The 21078-nt window shown below is 36.6% G+C and overlaps 1 protein-coding gene across 3 annotated transcripts; it reads right to left on the bottom strand.

Moving 5' to 3' along the window:
* Positions 1-665: 665 nt before the first annotated feature.
* Positions 666-20984, bottom strand: MLC1 (modulator of VRAC current 1). 3 transcript variants are annotated; one of them, XM_068166045.1, is made up of 13 exons: positions 20905-20984; positions 20248-20385; positions 19360-19543; positions 17131-17220; positions 15052-15105; positions 14862-14963; positions 9340-9441; positions 8417-8488; positions 7867-7983; positions 6911-6967; positions 5755-5877; positions 3815-3982; positions 666-2110 (listed from the first exon to the last, which is right to left on the bottom strand). In XM_068166045.1, the coding sequence occupies exons 3-13, from the start codon at positions 19537-19539 to the stop codon at positions 2036-2038; spliced, it is 1140 nt and encodes a 379-aa protein (XP_068022146.1). In that variant the 5' UTR covers positions 19540-19543; positions 20248-20385; positions 20905-20984; the 3' UTR covers positions 666-2035. The 3 variants fall into 3 exon arrangements, with proteins under 3 accessions (XP_068022146.1, XP_068022162.1, XP_068022155.1); XM_068166061.1 differs by having other exon boundaries at positions 3815-3931; XM_068166054.1 differs by having other exon boundaries at positions 20869-20906.
* Positions 20985-21078: the final 94 nt, after the last annotated feature.

The raw sequence follows: 21078 nt of genomic DNA, 5'->3' as shown, positions 1-21078 counted from the left end.
GTCAAAACAAAAAAAAAAGAGTACAAGAAGAACTCCCATAAGTATCATGTGAGGGTGTTTTATACCTGTACACCTTTCTTTTCTTGAAAAAGTATGAAAAGCAATCTTTGCTTATATTTGATGGTCATAACTTGATATTGCCAAAACACGGATTAAAACCAACTGGCCAACAGAACCTGTTTTCATGGACATCCCTTTCTTCACTGCTTAAATCTAGCAGATGTGGTTTCCCCTCACATGAATCTGATTCATCACAACACACTCAGATATATTATTGTTACTTCACTCCTTGGCTATTTTTCCTATAAATACAGGGGCAGAAAAACGGTTTACTGTAAAATACCTCATATTAGTATTAGACAGATAACACAGGATAAAGGAAGAGAAAAATAATCCAACTCTCAACTTCTGAAGATACTCTGCCTAAGATACTACTATTCATAAAATGGATGGCACTAACATTTTCTTCTGTCACTTTCTCCCTGAGGGACTTCCCACTCAGAAACAAACAAAAGTACTTCTATCACTTGAAAAAAAAAAATAGGAAAACATTATAAAACCAAATCAGTTGCCAGGGAAGACTGACTACTCCAGCTTCTGCAACTAATTTAGATCTTATTATTTTGATCTCATGGACTCTTCAGAAACAAAAGACTCAGATCACAAAACACTCAGTTTTTTATTTGAGAAACTCATTTAACTCCAACTATAATTGACAGCGATCTACACATAAACCAACTGATAACGTGGTCAGTCTGAAGTTGTAAATCCTGGCACAGACCATGTAGAAGTGCACTTTTTCAACCAAGGAATGAAGATGAGAAAGGGAATAAGACCCAAAATATAGGCAAGGAAATTGATGGTAAAGGACAAAGGAAGTACTAATGAAAGACAAGTACTGTCCTCTGTCGGTCTATGCCCAATCTGGCAGAAATCCAATTCTGCCTCCAGTTGGTATGAAATTATTTGAGAGGACCACTATAAGTTTGCAGTGTGTTAATCTGGTTAATCATCATGAAACTATTCATTTGTTGTAACAGATACATTTTCTGCCAGTTTAATCAGATACCAGTAACAGGTAGCACAAGGAGACAGGCCAGAGGAGACAATCCCTTTCACAATTGAGTTAAATCAGCTCATTCACCTTATAAAAATCTTCCTCTGCAGCTGCTGGATACATGGCAGGAAATATTACAGCCAGCTTTTAAAAGGGTGAAAAGGAGGACCCTGGAAACTACCATCCTGTCAGCTTCACCTCCATCCCTGGGAAGATCATGGAACAGATCCTCCAGGAAGCTACACTGGAACACATGGAAGACAGGGAGGTGATTCAAGACAGCCAACATGGCTTCACCAAGGTCCATGTCCTTCATGTGTTGAGGGCAACAGAGCTGGATGTATTGCTCCAAGTCTTAGCTGAGCAGAGTAAAGGGGCAGAATGACCTCCACACTCAAAAAAAAAAAGCCCCTTCCCCCTTTAACAGCCCCAGAAATGGAAGCTTAATGGGAAAGAATATTCTACTTTCACCTCTCCAATTAGGATATTAATCCATATTCTTGAGTTTCCACATAATAAAGACTTTTATTTATATAAAAGCAATAAGACACAAAACAACTTTACAACTCCTACAAAAGTGAAGTATAAGCAAAAATATCAATTATGACTTGTACTCATAACTTTACAAAAGCATTTCTCGGTTACACTGACTGCATAACTGCAGTTACAACAATCTCCTGCAAATACATGAAGCCTACTACATATTGTCATATTTTACTTTGCTATCAGCATAAATCCATGTGACTCATTAACTTTTTTTCTGAAGGTTTCTTCTAAAGCAACACCAGAATAGAGATACCAAAAGAAAAGATAGACATGTTAAAATATTATTAGTATACTTCAAAAGTGTTAGAAAGACACATTATTTACTCTGTTACTCCTCAGCTCCTTCTATATTGCTGTTTATAAACTGAACAGTTTTTAAGCCTTAGTTCAAACAGTTGATTTACTGTATTGGCTGTGTTTGCATAATCCAAACTACTGAGCCATCTGTACCACAACTGCTTTCCAGGCCTTGTCTTTGTCAAAATCCTTTAAGGTGTTATTGGAAACCTAAAAGTAAACAAAATTCAGACAACGGAAACGTGAAACAATGTTTTGGTTAAAAAATTAGGTTCAAGCAAATACATATCTGAGAAAATGTAAGAGAACATGAATATGAATAATTACAGTCAGAGCTATTAAAACATTCTATTCTGTAAATTGTATGGGTTTGTATATTGAATAGTACACATTTATGATATGAAAAAAAATAGTTTAAGTTGTGCAACACTTGACATACAAGTCAAAGAAACTTGGCCAAATTCTCATTTTAAACATGTTACTTAGGATATTTTTTCAAGGTTTTTGCTAAAATGCAACGGAAAACCTTAGTGCCTAAATCTCTAAGGCAGAAGTAGGCCCCTACAGGGCAACTGAAGCAAGACTTGTCCACATACACTCAAGCCAACTAAGGTCTTTCCTAGGGACACAGACTTCCAAGAATCCAAAGGGACCTACAACTTCACCTGTAATATTATTTGTGTGTTCAAATAAAGTATGCCAAAAGGAGTTGCTTTGCTGGACAAAGTGCTGCTTTTTACCATTTAACTCACTCAGTTTCTCAGAGACGCACAAACTAGGAATACCAATGTGAAAAAAAAAAAAAAAGAAAAAGAAAAAGGTCAATCACTGGAACAGATCTGTTCAGCCATGCTGTGACCTATGCTCCAAAATGTGACTTGCCAGAGTGAAGTGCTGCTGTACTTTATTATTTGCATGGAATGTAACTCTAAAGACCTAGAGTCAGAAAGCAACCAACCTAAGCCAAGTACCCTCAGCAGCCTGAGGGGACATAATCACTTGACCAAATTTCAGTCCCTGCTCCCAGTGCTATTTCAATGCATATGCTCTTTCTAGAGCAGGGCCTAAATCCAGCTAATCTAAACTACTCTCTCATTATTTTTAAGGATACAGGACTTTGCTCTATACAGAGAGGTGAGGAAAGCCTAAGGACTACAGGGCTGTGATAGCAGATCAATGTAGTTAACCAATGCAGACCCTGAAATAGCACTCTAGCCCTGAATGACTATATGAAAAGTGCTCTTAGTAATAATGGCATCAACATGCTCTAAAAAAGTATGTGCCAAATCGGTATCTGAGAGGATAGCTTGAATGTGTAAGAGTAGGAGAGAAATACCAATTCTGATCTTTATCACCAACTTTGGTAGTGTAGTTAGGACGTGGAGAGACCTGGGGTTCCAGGCACCCTCCTCTTCACACTACATCACACTGTCCAGCACAGGTACCCACTCAGCTTGCCCAGTGCTGTTACTGCACTTCAGGCTCTTAACTCTTCCCATGCAAAGTTTAGGGAACTTCAGAGGATTAATTCAGCTTAGTAAATTAATTTACCATTTCTATAACTTCAAACATATAAACAGCGATTAGCATCCTGTGGTATATCATTTTATCTTAGCACAATGCTGGACCTTGCCTGTGATGGAGAGCCCATGCTACAAATAAAACCAGAGACGACTTCAACCTCACAACTCTTAACAGGACATGTCAGATTTATAGATACTGTATTTGTTATGCCCCAGTTACCATTTAACCCGCAAAATATTATCTCTTACAAAATTCATCAGTGCCTTAACCTCTTCACAGTTATACAGAGCAGTTTTTAATTGTAATCTAAATCAAGTAACATGAAACATTAACCAAAAAAATCTTTTAAAATATAGATTTAAAAATTTTATACTGGGTATAAATACATACCTCTGTTGTTCTGTATTCCTGCTTTTTAACCTGTGATGCTGCCCATGATGAATCATGTAGTTTCATTTTTGTCTTGTAATTTACACACTGTATTACAGTTCCAATAGTAAGGCATGCCTGAATTAGTAGCATCAACATCAGAAGCAATAGGAGTACATCATAAGATTGCTGAAAATGCAGATGTTAATACATTGTTAACTACTTGAATATTTTCTGCAGTTCCTGCCCCCATAATCTTGGGATTTGTATCTAGATTTCTTTTTAACTCAAATTACAATTTAGTGTTTACATCAGCATGAAGCTTGAATTAAAATTTGAATTAAAATTTCAGTGCTTGAGTTTCCTCAATGTAGAACAAATCAGTAATTTTAAACAAAATGCTCATTTCACAAATTATCTTTTCCTCTAGAAATAGAAAAGAATTGAGGACACTATCCTTTAAAATACAGATCCTCACTGCTGGTTCTGACCTGAGCCATGTCATAGCTATGCCTGCATCTGGCCCTCTGCCTTGCTGATTCTGACCTTGCCCTGCTGACCTGAATTCCTGGCTGACCTTGAATCTGCCTCACTATTATGGACTTGTCTGGCAACCACGGAACTATTGGCTGAACCTGGTTACCATGGCCAGACCTGCCTTTTTTTTGTGATACTGTAGTACTGCTCTCCTTGCCAATGAGGACACTGTCTGCCTTGCTGCCACCTTCACAGTATCACAGTATCACAGTGTAACTAAGGTTGGAAGAGACCTCGAGAATCATTGAGTCCAACCTATCGACACAGATCTCAGGACTAAACCATGGCACCAAGTGCCACATCCAATCTCCTCTTGAATGCCTCCAGGGACGGTGACTCCACCACCTCCCTGGGCAGCACATTCCAATGATGAACAACTCGCTCGGTGAAGAACTTTCTCCTCACCTCGAGTCTAAACTTCTTCTACTACATTGTTCACCCTCCTCTGCAGAGCAACCCACTCTTGCTGTGTCCAGACACACAGGAGCATAAAAATATAAGAAACACTCTGCAGTGTCACACCAACTGTCTATGTACAGTCCAGGCTCCTGTCTGTGTGACAGGAGATGATATGTAAAGAGTACATGTAAGCTGTGACCAATTCCGGAGGTGCAACAACTATTATGCTCCTCCAGATCAGAACAGGAACTCACACCCAAAAGCTTGATTTTAATCACCATAAATGGTCATTTGAGCATCATCACAGATTGCTGAACACTTGGGACTGTAAAGCCCTAGAAAGCTCTTCAGCAATGCACTGATAAACTCTTCATATTGAAATAATCTAAGATCTGCAAACCCTTTTCTTCTCTGCCTGAATCCAGGCTTTGAATGAATCCAGGCTTTGAATGAATCCAGGTGTAATCTTACAATCCCAACTGTTGGTAGAAATCCTAAGAAACAGGCAACATACTCTTCAAGTAAACCTAGGATCTTTAATTTATATACTACAGATTTATTAAAACAAAAAAGTCCAGCATATTACATATTATTTTTACTATTTGGAATAACATCCAATTTTCCACTGTGGGGGTGATAGAACACCAGAATAGGCTGCCCAGAGAGGTTGTGCAGTCGCATTCTATGGACATATTCAAAACCTGCCTGGATGCATTCCTGTGTGACCTATTCTAGGTGATCCTGCTCTGGCAGGTGGGTTGGACTCGACCTTTTGAGATCACTTCCAACCCCTAACATTCTGTGATTCTGTGATTTTTTTAAAACTAAAATTCTAAGGTGGCAATAGATTTAACACATTTTAAATTCTATCTTAAGTTTAGTAAGAGTTTTTAAATAATTTCTGTCACATTTTATTAACATTGCTTAATAATGCAGCAGCTGGTCTTCTTACACTTACTAACTCATTCTTGTGTTGCTAGCATAATAGATAGATCTTAACTTCTCATTTGCATGAACATACATACTTTAACAGCAGGTGGGTAGTTTTTGAAGATGTCAACAACTTGCATGATACTGAAGGATAAGTATGCAGAAGCAGTGAACAACAATGGAGAGGTAACACTGCTAATGGCAATCAGGACCTCAACCTATATTAAAAAAAAAAAGAGTTGAATAAGAAAAAAAAATCCTGCAACACTGGTTTGTGAGCTCTACCCCCTGAAGCAAACATAAAAAGTGTGTAAAAGTGTTTAAGATTACGTACACGAGACAAAATATTAAGAGCCATCCACACTGCAAAAGCTTTAATAAGTTGTTTCCTGTCCAAAATACTGGTTTGTAATCGATTTTCCATTTAATATGGATGCTGGGGATTTTGTCTGACTTTAAAAGTGCTTTTCATATGCAGTTAGAGGAACCAATACTCAATTTAGAGAGTTACTTCAGAACTATCACTTATTCTTTAGTTTGTAGGCAATAACAAGAGCGACCAGCAGATACTGCAGGCTTACAACCTAAAATAACTATGCAAATAAATATTAGTGCTTTGAGGAGAATTTATTATCATACAATAGCAGCCAAGTTTTCATTCAAATATCATCCCTACAGGATCAACTTCTGACTTCAGTTGTGGTCATGCATCATTACAGACTTAAATATGGTTGCCTGACCATAACGCAGAACAGATGTTTTAAGAAGCCTTAAGTACACGTCTGGGACAGTCAAGGAATAAATGCACTCTACTGAATATTCTTAGTCCTTGTTGCGAGTCATGCAATCAGGAATTTGGTTAAAATTGGCTCCAGGTCCAGTGCAGCCTACACATCTAATTTTCCTTTTTCAAAAGCCACAGCTCATAATGAAAGGAGAAAAAATGGAAAGGACCTTAGCTCAGTATTATGAAAGCAGTTCTGGGCATACCATATGAGACAAGTTATTTTCCTATAGTAATATTGATTCCCAAAGACCCAAAACGAAAAACCCAACAAACAACTCTCAATTATTTTCTAAAACTGGATTTCCTTTCAGGAATATCAGCCTAAAATTTTGCTTCATATTTCTGTCACATTTTGCAGCAATTAACTAAATAAAAGTAAATATGAGTAGTACCAAGTACCATAGGCACACTTTCCTAGCATTATTCTACTCTAATGACAAAATCCAAGAATTTTACACACTTACCAGACATTTACTTGGATATTCAGCAGCTACATGACTTGCAATAGCACTTGGAAAGCACTAAACAAAAAAGCAGAACAAAATAAATATTGACCTACTTCAAAATTACAAAAATTACAGCTGAGTTACAGTGATTCCCACTAGTCACAGAACACATCCTGACTGTTCTTAAAAGGTTAGGAATCAACTAGTCAAAAGGAGATAAAACTTATCTTCATTTAATTTGCATTCAATCAGTAGTGTGTATTAAACTTACACACACTGAAATATGATTATCCTCAAAACTTGACACTTCTACATAAAAACCTAATGGACCCTACTGATCTTTGGTAATTCCAAATGCTGAAAAACTCATGGTGAAGGATTTTTCAGACATGGGAGCCATACATAAATATAATGCTCATTGTCTTCTCTCTCAGCTGGTTCCATTTGTGGTAAGCAAGGGTAGCACAGAAAACCGTCTAGCACAGAAAACCACTGCTCCTAGGTACAGTGTTACCAGACACAGGAGTTATCAGTTACTGTTTCAGGCTCTCTCAAGACAGTTGAGGCTAACAGACTAAAGATGATATTCTAAGGATTCTACCATGCAGTTGCTAAACTCAACATTTGGTTTTGCAGTCCAAAACACTCTAAAACCTAGGACTTATTTTACAAAGCAATTCACTTCTAGTACCTTTATTACTCGTTTCCATTTTATGGAACTGAGGCCTGAAAATGTATCAGAACATTTCATAAGAACCAAAGCATTGTAATTCAAATTAGAACAACATATTGCACAAATATATTAAGTATGTTGAAGCCCTAATTCATTTGCCAAGCCAGAACTGTTATTAGTATTAGTGCCAAATGAGTATTCCAGTAGGGATGGAAATTTTTTTAAAATAATTTATTGTTATTATATATGTCTAAGTCAAATACATTGTTTTCAATGAGTACCTTCATTTTGCACTACTTACAGCAACTAAGATCCAAAAGAATGTTACTGAAAGATATGGACCTGAGACTAGAACATCCATATTCAAAGCAATTATTCCACCAAATACTGATGAAATTCCAATAATCACCTCAATTACCTAAAACAAAGAGCAATCATGTTATTAATAGTGCAGCTAAACACCAAACTTCTTATCTGTATAGAGACAGGAACTCACTGCAAGGAAAAAAATATATTTATGCTATTAGCTATGCATGAAATCAATATTTTTCAGATCTAAAATTTGGCAAAACTCCAGCTGGCTTAAGTGAAAACAAGATCAGCTTCATTATACAGATTTATGCTCTCCTTTATTAGCTCCACTGAACAACAGTTCAGTTTACACCATTTATCATTAAGTAGTCTCTTTCGTATTCTATATGGAAGTTATCATTCATCCTGCAATATTCTAAAAGGAAACATTTTAAGATACATCCTTTATTTCTGTCTTTATTCTTCCAACTCTCACCTACACTGATCTCTCCCCGGCTTTAACAAATTGATGTAATGAAAGGAAACAACACTTTTCTTACCGAATATGACTTTAGAATTCGAGTAGGAAAGCTGATATTGCTCAAAATGACACTACTGTCATATGCAGCATTCTAAAGAATAAAAAATCATGATCAAAAAAATAACACAAAGCAATACACAACCTGTTACAGATTCTAATAGTGGCACACAGTGTTTGGTTGGGCTGTCAGGACTCACAGTGACACATTACAGCTTTCACCAGTGCCAGACCGTATCAATCACACTAAAAAAACAGTGAGGTAGTCTCAGATCAGCTGTTACACAATCACCATTTAACATGTGGTCATCTCGTTTCCCTTTTCCACATACATTCTTCCTAACCTTTCAGATTTTATTTATGAGGGTATGCAGTACCTGAGGACAGTACACTATATCTAGCAAGCAGCACTTCCTCTATAACACAAAATGGCACAACACATTTACTTCACTGCTACCTAAAAGAAATACTCCTGTGAAAAAATGAGTGTAGGATTTGGGAGAGTACTTGTGACTAAAGAGAATTTTATCTATAGTGGCAAAGCCTGAAATCAAGAGTCCAGATATCATCAAAATGACAAATACTTTCTCCACACAGGCTTGACACACATTGCTAACATACATGCAGGTCACAGTATTGTAATGTTTCATATGTCTTTTAGTTTTGTCCTGCAAAACAGAGGTAGAACATTTGCCTGTTCATAAGATATTCAAATAACCTTATGCTGTATGATTGCAACAGGTTATTTTACAGAGGGCTCACTGCACTCTTAAAAGAGGCTATTACTGTTTATTACAGTATTTGTATTTATTATTCAAATTGGTTTACCTTGTAGTGTGAAGTTGTATCTTGGCGTTGCCAGTAACTTCTTAATATATATATAATACAGGAAAAAAATGAACATTTCACACAAAAATGGCAGTTTCAATCCTTAAGGGTACCTACTTTCTTTCTCGTACAGCAGTCTTCAGTAGATCTAGCTGAAATGATCACAGTAGTTGCCATGAAGATTTCCAGCAAAATAAGTAGAATCAAGTTGAAATTTATCTGCCAGTAAAATCCCAGACATAAATTAGTTAGATCTTCCATAATAAAAATAAAGGATGGGGCAGGATCTAACAGGCTAATTTTTGTGAAACTTAAGGCATATCTATTAATTACACACCTTGTTAACTGCTTTGGTTCTCTATGGAGTTCTAAGATAATGCTTACCTGTCTACATAGTAGGCTGAGAATTCCTAACATAAGAAAGAAACATTTATTTCACTTATGGGAAACATCTGCCTGAGTATTTTTATCACTGTCTTCCAGAGGAGCAGTAAATGACAAAAGGGATAATCACCCGGTATGTTTGAAGTTTGCAGGACCTCCCATGTGAAACAATGATGCAGCAAATCATGGAATATTCACAGGAATAGAAGGAAGACAAATAAAAGCAAGCCTGACTACTCCAGGAGCTAAAAGAAGCTACTACTGGGGGAAGGAGGGTCCCAGGCACCCAACCCCTACGCTGCAATCCAAATGGTGTGATACAATGTCTAATGCTGAATGAAAAGACACTCCAAAGAATTGGGCTGAGAATCCTAGCTCTGTGCTCTACCCAGTGCTAGTAGAGCACTGATGAACAGCCTGTGTTGTTTCATAACTCTTTCAAGTCTAACAGACTACATTATTGTGCAAAAACATGGATGCTGCAATTCCTCCTGCCACTGTTCATCTTCAAGAGACAGATAAGTGAATGCAATACTTAATATTTCTTTTTGGTTATGTATTACCTCATAAAAAGAGGTAGATACCTACCACGCATGGGGTGAATCATTTTCTAGGGGCACACAGATTGGGCAGAGTGGATCTCCCTCACTTGTCTTCAAAAGCACCATGTTTTATCACAGGCATCCCAAGAAAACATTTGGTGCTTAGGTTAGGCCATTGGCAAAGCATCAAAAGTTTAGGGACAACTGACTCCATTCAGAACATAATCAATTATAGCAAACCTCTATACAATAACTTATAACAGAATTAATTTGTTCTTTCACCTCAGACCTGTTTTCTAGATGATCAAATATCAGTTTTTCTCTAGCACATATCTCTCAGCACATGTATTTTGAAAAAGATGATAAGAAGCAGATTTGAGAGACTTTTTTGAGCACTGAAATTCATCCTCCTCAGAAAATCATTAACTGGAACTCTGTGCCTTGCAGTACCAAATGGACTGTACAGTTATACTAGAGCCACAAACAGCAATAAATGTCATAGTGGTAAGCTTCTAGGGAAAGTGAAATCAGGAAGAATAAATACATTATTGGCAAAAGAAGAGATGCCAAACATATAGCCTACAGAACAATTTAATCCCACCTGTAAACTCCCATGATTTGGACATGTTTTGACACAGCGCTGGCACCGACATGGGCTGGCAAGGCCACACTATACAGTGCAGTGCTGACTGGATATACAAGTCTGAGACCAGAAGCACGGCAATTACACTGATGGACTAGCTCATTGTGTGAGGTATAAGAAGTAAATAACAGGAATTCAAACAGTAACAGTAAATAAATTAGATTTTTTTTTTTAATTTAACCTTTTATTTTTCAGTATTTTTATCCAATATGACATGTCTAGAATATTTGATAGAGCCCTCCACTCATAAAATTAGTTCAACTCTATACCAAAGGGAAAAAAAAAAAAAAAATCTTATCTCCAGTTTTGGGAGCTAAGTTAGCTTTGCTGTTTTTACTTTTTAAACTGAAATCCAGGTAAAGCTAGAAGTAAGTACCTCCTAATACCATCTCTAACAACGGGAAAGTCAGTAGTAGATTTCTAAGCACTAAAGAAAATTATCTCTACAACTACTACTGCACATAAAATCTATCACCAGATGTACAGAACCAAGTAAGCTGTGTCTTCTTCTGTGACTAAGGAACACACAAATACAACTGATAGAAAGTAGAAGATTAGCACAACCTTAACTCAATTTGCTCTTGAACCTGCACCAGCTACTAAAATGCAGTTCGCTGAAGCTTTATGAAAGAGTTTAATTAATTTCAAAATTAAACAATATAAAGTTCAATACAGTTGTTTAGATGCATATTTTTAACATGGTTTAAGATATTCTACAGATGTTTCAAGACACCTGCACAGGTCTAACAAATAATGACAGAGAACGTAAAGATGACTGATGAGGTCCAAGAGGGCTTGGACCAGCAGCTGGACAAAGGCAGGGCAAGCCAGCATACTGGAGACATGTGCTTATGATTAGGCAAGCAAATCAAGCTACTACCTTGCCGTATGTGTGTGTGCCCATATTGCCTATGCTTTCACGAATATTAGTGGAGACCTACTCTATAAAGTCAAGAGAAGGAACCCCAAAAGCAACTAGGCCAATCAATCTATAGAGGTGTGGTTCAATCACACTGGCTACTACTGTCACTTGAAATACTCAGGCATACTGAACTTGCCTGCATGAATGGGATGTACGACACAGGACTGGGACTCTCACCCATGCACAGTAAAAGCAGCAGTTGGGCAGAATATCTCACAGCACTTTCAAAAAAGGAGGTGTCTAAGTTCAGGCCTGAACTGCAGTGGTCAGCATGCACAGGGTTCTACTCATTTTTGTTCATCAGCCTTCTTACTCTGAGAGCTGAGAATAAACAGGGTGCCAGAAACAGCAGCTTGCATCCTTCACATATTACATCCTTCATGTTGATAGCACACTAACTACAGAACTACCCCTTCTGGAGTGGTGTCACACCACCAAAGTCTAAGACATGGCTTGTATCTTGTATTCCAGTTATCTATTTAATTTAGTCCTTTCTAGAGGGGACTGGGGGGGAGGAAGGGGAAGTGGGGGTGTCAAATATTGTCTTAACTGGATAAACTTATCCTTTTTATGAGTCTTATTGCTTTTAAACTACCAGCAGTGATTTCTTGACAGACCTAGTATTATTTTCTTGTGCAGTTTCCCATGGGGAGGAAAAATAAATGTGACAATGAACAAACAGTTAAAGAGATGGTCTTTCCCTTGTACCACTTGAGTAATTGAAAACAGCTGGCAGTGAGCTACCAGTGAGACTGTCTCACTGAAAGAGGGGAAAGCAAGTCAGCACCATGATAATTGCTTATGATAGAAAGGTTCAAAAAAGCTTCAGAGCCAGCTCTGCACACAGTTAATCCTATCTTTATGCAGTGAGCTACAACACAAAATAAGTACACAACAGGCAAGTGAAAAGAATTAAAACCACATAACCAAGATGTCCTGTGGATATTATTGTGGATAACTAACAACTGGCAAAGAGAGAATCTGCTTTGTTATAAATTTAGCATTTGTCACTTATATTTCTCTAGTCTCATATAATCTCTTTTCAAATGGTTTGATCTGCCTTGAAAAGCTGTTAACATTTAATAAAAGGTAAAATTTTATGGAAAATAAAAACTCTGCATTTAAAAAGTAACTAAATCTAAGCTCTTAGACACAGGACCATCTCAAAGCTTCTCAAGAGCATAATAAAATTGATTTTGTCACACCGGAGTTCACAACAAAACAACTATTTATTATGGTGACAAGATGAGACTCCTGGGCCCACCCTTCCTGGGCAGACGTAGCCCTTCTCTGGCCTGACAGTGCTGTCATCCTGCCTACCAGGGAAAGGAAATGCAGAGGTTGTACCACCAGCCTCAACTGCATGAGACACTTCAGCAGTCAATACATGAGAGATCTGCTACACTACCAGTTAAGATAGCAAAGGCTGTGCAAAGAACTGACTGGTGTAAATGGATCTGAGATCCACACAGAAGCCTAGGGGGCATGACATTATCCCCTCAAATACAGGGCAAAGCTGCTCACATTTAAAACCAGTAGTGATTGAATTCAAGAGATCTGACTGTCCAGAGTACTAAGTTTCCACAGCTCTGACTGCAGTGAAGAAAGCGTCAGAGAAATGTGAAACTAGGCTTTGCTACCTATTTAAAAAGTTGATTTGTAAATATTTGCCTAGTACACTGGATTTCCTAAGGGGAAGTAAACAGTTCATTTAGAAACTCTGCAATACTGAAATTTGGAGCTAACCAGGTGTTACTAAAACAGCATGGATAACTCCAAAGCAAACTCCATCTACCTATTTTTCTTCTAGAAAAGTCTTTTATTAATAACACTAATTCAGATTTGCTATATTATTATATGGAGCCATTGCTACTGCTGAGCTATTAGTATCACAATAGCTGATAAGATAGTGGGAGAAGAACTGAACAGTAGCACATGATAGCAGCCATTAACCTTCACACAAAATGTGCTGTATTGAGTACTGCTACTCTGTGACAGCCTGTTATTATTAATCATCAATGGTAATGATAATACCTATTGCTATGTCATTTATTCATGTTTAATACTCATGTAATATAGAGGTCTCATAACATTATACTGTAGTTTAAAAATAAAAGGCAACAAACATAGAATCAATAAGGTTGGAAGAGACCTCAAAGATCATCAAGTCCAACCTGTCACCCAAGACCTCAGGACTAGTAAACCATGGCACCAAGGGCCACATCCAATCCCCTCTTGAACACCTCCAGGGCTGGTGACTCCACCACCTTCCTGGGCAGCACATTCCAATGGCCAATAACTCTCTCTGTGAAGCACTTTCACCTCACCTTGAGCCTAAATCCCCTGGCGCAGCTTGAGACTGTGTCCTCTTGTTCTGCCACTGGTTGCCTGGAAGAAGAGACCAACCCCCTCTTGGTCACAACCACCCTTCAGGTAGTTGTAGAGAGCAATAAGGTCTCCCCTGAGCCTCCTCTTCTCCAGGCTAAACAACCCCAGTTCTCTCAGCCTCTCCTCATAGGGCTTGTGCTCGAGGCCTCTCACCAGCCTTGGTGCCCTTCTCTGGACACCTTCCAGCAACTCAACATCTTTCCGAAACTGAGGAGCCCAGAACTGGACACAGTACTCAAGGTGTAGCCTAACCAGTGCTGAGTACAGGGGCACAATGACTTCCCTGCTCCTGCAACAACTGGAAAAAAAAACAAACTACCTTATATTTTTGTTTGGCTCAGCCCATCAAAGGTGGATGTTAAAAAAGGTTATGGATCAAATCCAGGGAGCACTTGCTGTGTTCTCTTTGTTGATGACACACAAAAAAAATGTTCAACAAAATTTGAACATTAAAAAAGATCCTACAAACTGTCTAATCTACAAATTAGCTAACTCATGTTCAATTTTCTCCTCTGAATTAGCAGTACCATACATCTTTCAGCCATATGTTTTCATCTCCTATGTCAATCTTCCAGTCTTGTCTTACTCAGAAAAGTTACTGATAGATGATCTCACATCAAAGACCCTCACACACAAAGTAGTAATGCAGAGGTATAGACAACAATGTAATTACAGATGATCTCCATCAAACTCACCCTCTTTATTTTTTTTTAAACAAAGGTAAGTGTAGCATTAGTTAGTAACTGGTTTAGGAACTTACATTTATAGCTGATGGATTCAGGACAAGTTTGCATCCAAACCAAACTAAACATGTTGTTGTAACAGCAAATGTAGAAACAAACAGAATCTGAAAATTTGGTATCTGAAAAACAGTTTTGAAATGGGTTTATTTCTCATTTCAATCACATGGGGAGAAAAAGTAGTAATTACCAATAAAATGTTATACTTACCACATTAATTTTATTCCTGGCTATAGCAAAGCTCACAACTGCTGAAGGAATACACTGGGAAAATTAAAAGAGAAGACTAGTGGGATATTCTGCATGAATAATTTTATATATATTTCTATACATGTCTTTTATTTGGTCTGAATTCACATTTCAGTTAACTTAGACAAGCAGAAGATCAGGAGCTCTGAGGAAGTTACTGTTGTCTGAGCTCATAAATTGCAACTGGTACCTGAGGATTACAAGAGGTTTAAATGCCTTCCACATCTCATAGTTTTGAGTAGTTACTCAGCACAATGTGATGAGTAAAGGAATGAGAGTAAGCCTTTTCATAAGGCATTTGATGCCTTTGTTAGTTTGAATTAGAAGGCCTGAGATCCTTGAGTAGAAAAAGTGCTACTCCCAAACTGGGCCTCCACATTCCTTTAGACAGACAGAGTCATGGTTGTGTAAGCTAAAATTTGGCTAGTCTCCACATAGTCCTGAAGAATTTTGTAAAAATTGATCCGTTGAGCCAAATTACGCTTGAAGAATTGTGCCAGGGATCTCCACTATGTTCATCAGGAACTAGTTTTCTATACTTCAGGGCAGGCGTAAATGGAAAAAATATGCGTAAGTGAAAAGTCTCACAAAGTAACTTCTCTATCCCTTAGCTGCTCCCCAACACAATGGATATGGTACCACTACAGATTCAACTCTAACACAAATACCTAATGTTACAGCATACTAATAAATAACTAAAAAACACACTCTACTAAAATTAGTAAAAATGTTTATGGATTATTCAAGTAATAAGTCACATAACAAACACTGCATTTCTTTAGTAAGTATCTTTTCACACATCTGAGCACTGATAGCTTAACAATGGAGCCATTTAATAGGGATGTTTTAAATTCTTGGCAGCATTTCCTTAACATTTGAATGACCTGTATTTAACATAATTAAAGAATCCTTTTATGTCCTGATACCCTAGAAGAACGTTTAGGCCACTAAATCCTACTACTACACAAGATGGTTAAAAAGGTCTAGAGCAATTCAGCTCATGCTAAACTAGACACCTGGTTGTCAGTTGGCTTTATAACTCTCTAGGCTTTTCCAACTATACTGACTATTATCTGTAGTAGGAGCTGCAACACCTCGCTCACATAGAGACAACCAAATGAGCACATCTTCAATTACAGCAAGCCATTCAAATCCAATGTGATAACATTTTCCATCTACCTGATCTTTGGAAATTCTCAACAAATACAAAGTTGAAGGAGGAAAGAATGGGGACACAAAAAGAAACATCTCAGTAATTCATGCTACTGTTGCAGAGAAAAACACATCAGTGTGAAGATATTAACTTCAAAAGCTGCTTCAACATCATTCTAACCCTTCTAGAAGAAACCAAGGTGGCAACTTATTCACAGAGCAACTTCTGGGACATGTTTGGTTAAAGTAAAACATTAGTCTTGCACTTAAGTTAAATCTGCAAGTCAAGTTGTGAAAATTACAGTGACAGAACAGAATTCTGCAGTGAACAAAGCAGGAACATCAGACTCTTTTTACACATGTATATTTAAAGTGTAAGTTAACAATATACACTACAGTAGGAAAAAAAAAAATATATCCTCAAAATATAGTAAAAAATATTGGACTCTGGAAAATGTCAGATTCTTTAATGTATGTTTTACTAACAAAATAATCATATTCCAGTGAACTTTAGTCTGCTTTGGTGCAAAGATACAGCAAAATAAACCAAAAAAGTAATAGTGTGAAGTATAACCTGAAATATATTTTAATAGCATTTAGTCAGCAAATTCTCCAAATACATAACAATGCAAATTTTCATTAAATCAGGCACAGAAAAACTGTTCAAGCAGATAACTACTGCATGCAAGCAGTGAATAAAAATGGCAGCACAAACCACTTGTCTTTATGACAACTGTTATTCCCTTAACAAGAATGAACATGGGTTAAAAACCCACTTAATGAACTGTTAACAGAATTAATTTTTGCATGAGAGACAGAATAAACCCACAAACATTTACTATTGATTTTGCTGTCAAACTTCTACATCAAATAATTAAGAATGCTTACTGAACCTGCTGCACAACGTAAATAATCCATTTCAGATGGAAAAATATTTCCCAGATATAGTGAAAATCCAGAAGTAATAAGGAGGCAAGTCTGCAAAGCAACAAGATAAATTTGTATGAATAAAACTATTTTAAAAGCAACTACTAATCAGACTGAAACCAGTAATTCCTTGCAAATTAAACTACTGATGAACATTTCAAAATGGGGGGTTTGTGTTAATAATTTTGAAGAAAAATGTATAAACGTTCTGAGCTCTGAAGTTGTTTTGCTCATTTTCAAGCCTAATATTGAACAATATATTTATATCTGAATCAAGCATTGTGCTTTGACTTGACAAATATTTAATAAAATGCTCTAAAGGTAATTAGAGTTCCATGATAAAAATGTTTCAGAAACCTCAACTAAGCCTCTACTTTGTATTCTCTACTTGGTTCCACTAACATTCATTATGCATATGGAAAGAAGGGCAATCGCAAAGTAGAACAAAGTAAAAGTAGTATTAGGATAAACTGATGAAGATTCTTCCACCTAGATTCCTGCCTCCCTCCAAACCCTCTTCCTGCTTTGGTCCAGTGGCACATACGTAAATGTTCAGCTCCTCCTACTCCTTTGCTAACTATTTCGTTTCTTCATAATTATCCAAGTCACACTCTCTGCAATAAACTATTACCATATCTACTAAAATGTTTTCTTTTTGCTTGCAATCTCTCTCAGTAGGCATTTCTTGGAAGCAGCTGGGAAGAATGAGAGACAGAATGACTCATTTTATTTGGCTGGGGTTTTTTCATATTACAAAATTATGGGGGCCTTTAAAAAGTCCTTGTCAAAAAATAACAGAAAATAAGGATAGCATACATATGTTTGTAAGCACAGACACAGCAAATTCTGGCAAACTTGTAAAACAGTTATTTATAGAACACAACTTGAAACTGTGCTTGAATCACATTGAATTGTTCCCCCTAAAGAACAGCTCATACTAGCTGCTGCTTTGATGTCACTCTGTCACAGTTTGCAACTGCTCCCTGAAGCAGATGGTTCTCTTCACTGTAACTTCGATTGCTCAGCATACAGAGGTTGTCTTTCAGAACAGCTGAGAGAGCTTAACCACTTAATACTTGGGAGGAAAATCTGAATGGAATGCCTCGGATTAGATAAGTAATAAAATTGCATTTTCATTTATCAAGAAAATTTGTGCTTCTTGATGATATGGCTTCAGCAAATGATCATTAAACTTTAGTAGTTCAAATCATTCACAACAACTCAGAAAACGGAAAGATCTAATTAAAGACAATTGCCCTTTTGACAATTAAGTTTGAGAAACTTTAATGCACAGAGAGACAGCTCTTCTTGTGCTCTCTTTTTATATTATAGTACACTTAAAAAGAAATCCAGGTTCTGCATATAGCCAGAAATGAAAAAGTATGTTCAGCAGTTTCCATGAAAATAAGGCAATACTTCTATTCACCGTGCAAAACCAAGACCATTTTAACAGTGAAGTGTTTTTAGTTCTTAATAAAAATTGGTCCTAAAACCACACAAGCTGACAGAAGAAGATCAAATTCTAATTGCTTGAATAAACTCTAATCAGTTTGGCTCAGAACTGGAAGAAGCATATGAAGTGCATGCAAAAGATGTCTTATAATTCTAGTAGTGACACAAAAAGACAAATCACTGGGGCATTCATGTGCGAAACACAAGTATATACCTCATCATGTAAAGATTCTACCAAATTAACTACATGACTATTGAACCCTGAAAGTTAAATTTGGCAGTTAAGTACCATGTTAACTATGTTAAAGTAATGCATAATATAAAATATATGCTATACATGTACTAATGCACGTTAAAAGAACATGTATGATCAGGATACTCCATGTCCTTTACCAAAAGGCACTGTTTATCCATACGTATGGGTTGGTATTTACCTCTACCTCTCAGTCTCTATTTATGCTACATGATTAATATTAAAGATAAAAATCAGCCTTCACATAGCATCTTTGATTGTTGAGTACAGAATTATCCAAAGAATAGCATTAGTAAATTAATTGTTACATTCTATATTTTCTAAATATAATGCTTTCTGTACAAATATTTATATTCAATACTTCAAGGATGAAATTCTGAGTCCTCAAATTATGTGAAACAAAACAGGTTACTGGGCACTAAGACCTCACCTGCATTTTCTAATTTTGTACCATTTACTTCATCAATTACTTTAAAAGTACTTACTCCCATCAGCAATGAAAAGATCCATGTTCTGTAACTAAAGCAAGGATGTAGCCTCTTTGACAGCTGAAGGTCACTGGATTTGGTATCTGGCATATAATTTCCATTCTCTTGTTTTCCCCGTTCCAAAGTTGGCATCCTATCATAGCTGAACTCTTCTCTGTAACTGTCTTCCCTGGTCATAACACTTTACAATGGCAATTAAATAATAACAGTGAAATTGTAAATGATGAAGAAAGATCAAATGTGTAACTTAGTTCCTTAATATGCTTAGATCAGTACTAGAGCAGTATTTTGTCTATATAAGATAAAATAAATAAAAGCAGTATTTAGTTATGAACTGTAAATACATTCCAAACTGTGCAAGCATTTTAAGAACTTCCTGGTATACCATAAGTAAATTACATCCTCTAGCCACAGTTCATAATACTACAATATAAATATTAACAAAATGGAAATGTTCACATCTATGATACTTCAATAGTCTTTTATTTCAAGATCTAAGAATCGTTGTGAAGTTGTTTAGTTTGATGGTAAGGTTATAATCAAAGCTCTGCTCTGTTTTTTTTCTGCTTTGCTTTTTTTTTAAGTGTAAGAGAGAAAACATATTTAAACATTTTTAGACATTAACTTCCACTTGATTTTAACACTTTTTATCAGGTATCTAAAATGACAGTCTTCAGTAGAGTGCAATGAACTCATAAACTCACAATAACTCCAGCCATAGCAAACTGTTTCTAATTTACCCAGTATCAATCATTTGTCTTGTTCACTTAGCCCTATTTTTGTTCATCTCACTGCTTGCCAATCTGTTTGAATACCTTGAGGAGTATCTTATATTAGAATTAAGTTACTGCAGATTTTTCAACAATTAAAAACTTTCATGCTTACCTTCAACTGAAAAGTTAACTGTCAGTTTAAAACAGTCTTGTGAACACAGCTGCCTGTACACTTTGTGATATTCTCACCGTTCAGTGAGTCATGCTGTCTTTGAAAAGTTCTCCCTTACACTTTGGCTTTCAACAACATCTATTCAGATACAGAACAAAAGCACAGCAAAAACTTCAGTTAAGCCAAGGGAACAGGAAAATGCCTCCTGAATTTTAATTAACAGAACACACTAGAAAATGACTGTACTACATTCTCATACGGCCGCTTCCAAATCAGACCAACAAATTAAAAAAGTTTCAAACCTCTTTCTCATTTGAGTACTACTCCTTACTTGGCATCTTAAAACCTTCCTCATAGTTTATCAGCATTAGTTATTATAACAGCCAATGATAACAGTATTTGACAATCTATTTTTTGTTTCACAAAAGCAAAATCTCCTTATAATGCAGTATCCCACTAGAAAAAAAAACTACAGATAAAAAATCAAGTATTCAAGTACCCCAACAAACTGGGAGGTTAGAAAGTTAGAGGTTAGAAATATATAAAGAAAATTATCTTCACTGTAGAACTGTTCATTATCTTTTCCTACAAATCCTAGTTTTCTAGAGTGTTCAGACAAACCTTGTACACTGCGATCACGCTGACATTCATACTTACAGAACACCACGATGACTAAACATATTTTAAATCTAGCAGGCAGCAGTGACACACAATGGGCAGCGTACATTGGCTCCAGACCTCCTGCTTATTAAGCAGTGACAAAAAAAAAAAAAAAAAAAAAAAAAAGGAAAAAGAATGCTTTTATCTTGAAGATGTTGGCACCTTGACAGC

This window comes from Melanerpes formicivorus, unplaced genomic scaffold (genome assembly GCF_026170545.1).
Source record: "Melanerpes formicivorus ecotype bairdi unplaced genomic scaffold, bMelFor1.0.p_v2 SCAF_3, whole genome shotgun sequence".
Lineage (NCBI taxonomy): Eukaryota > Metazoa > Chordata > Aves > Piciformes > Picidae > Melanerpes > Melanerpes formicivorus.
This window is presented reverse-complemented; position numbering and strand designations above follow the sequence as displayed.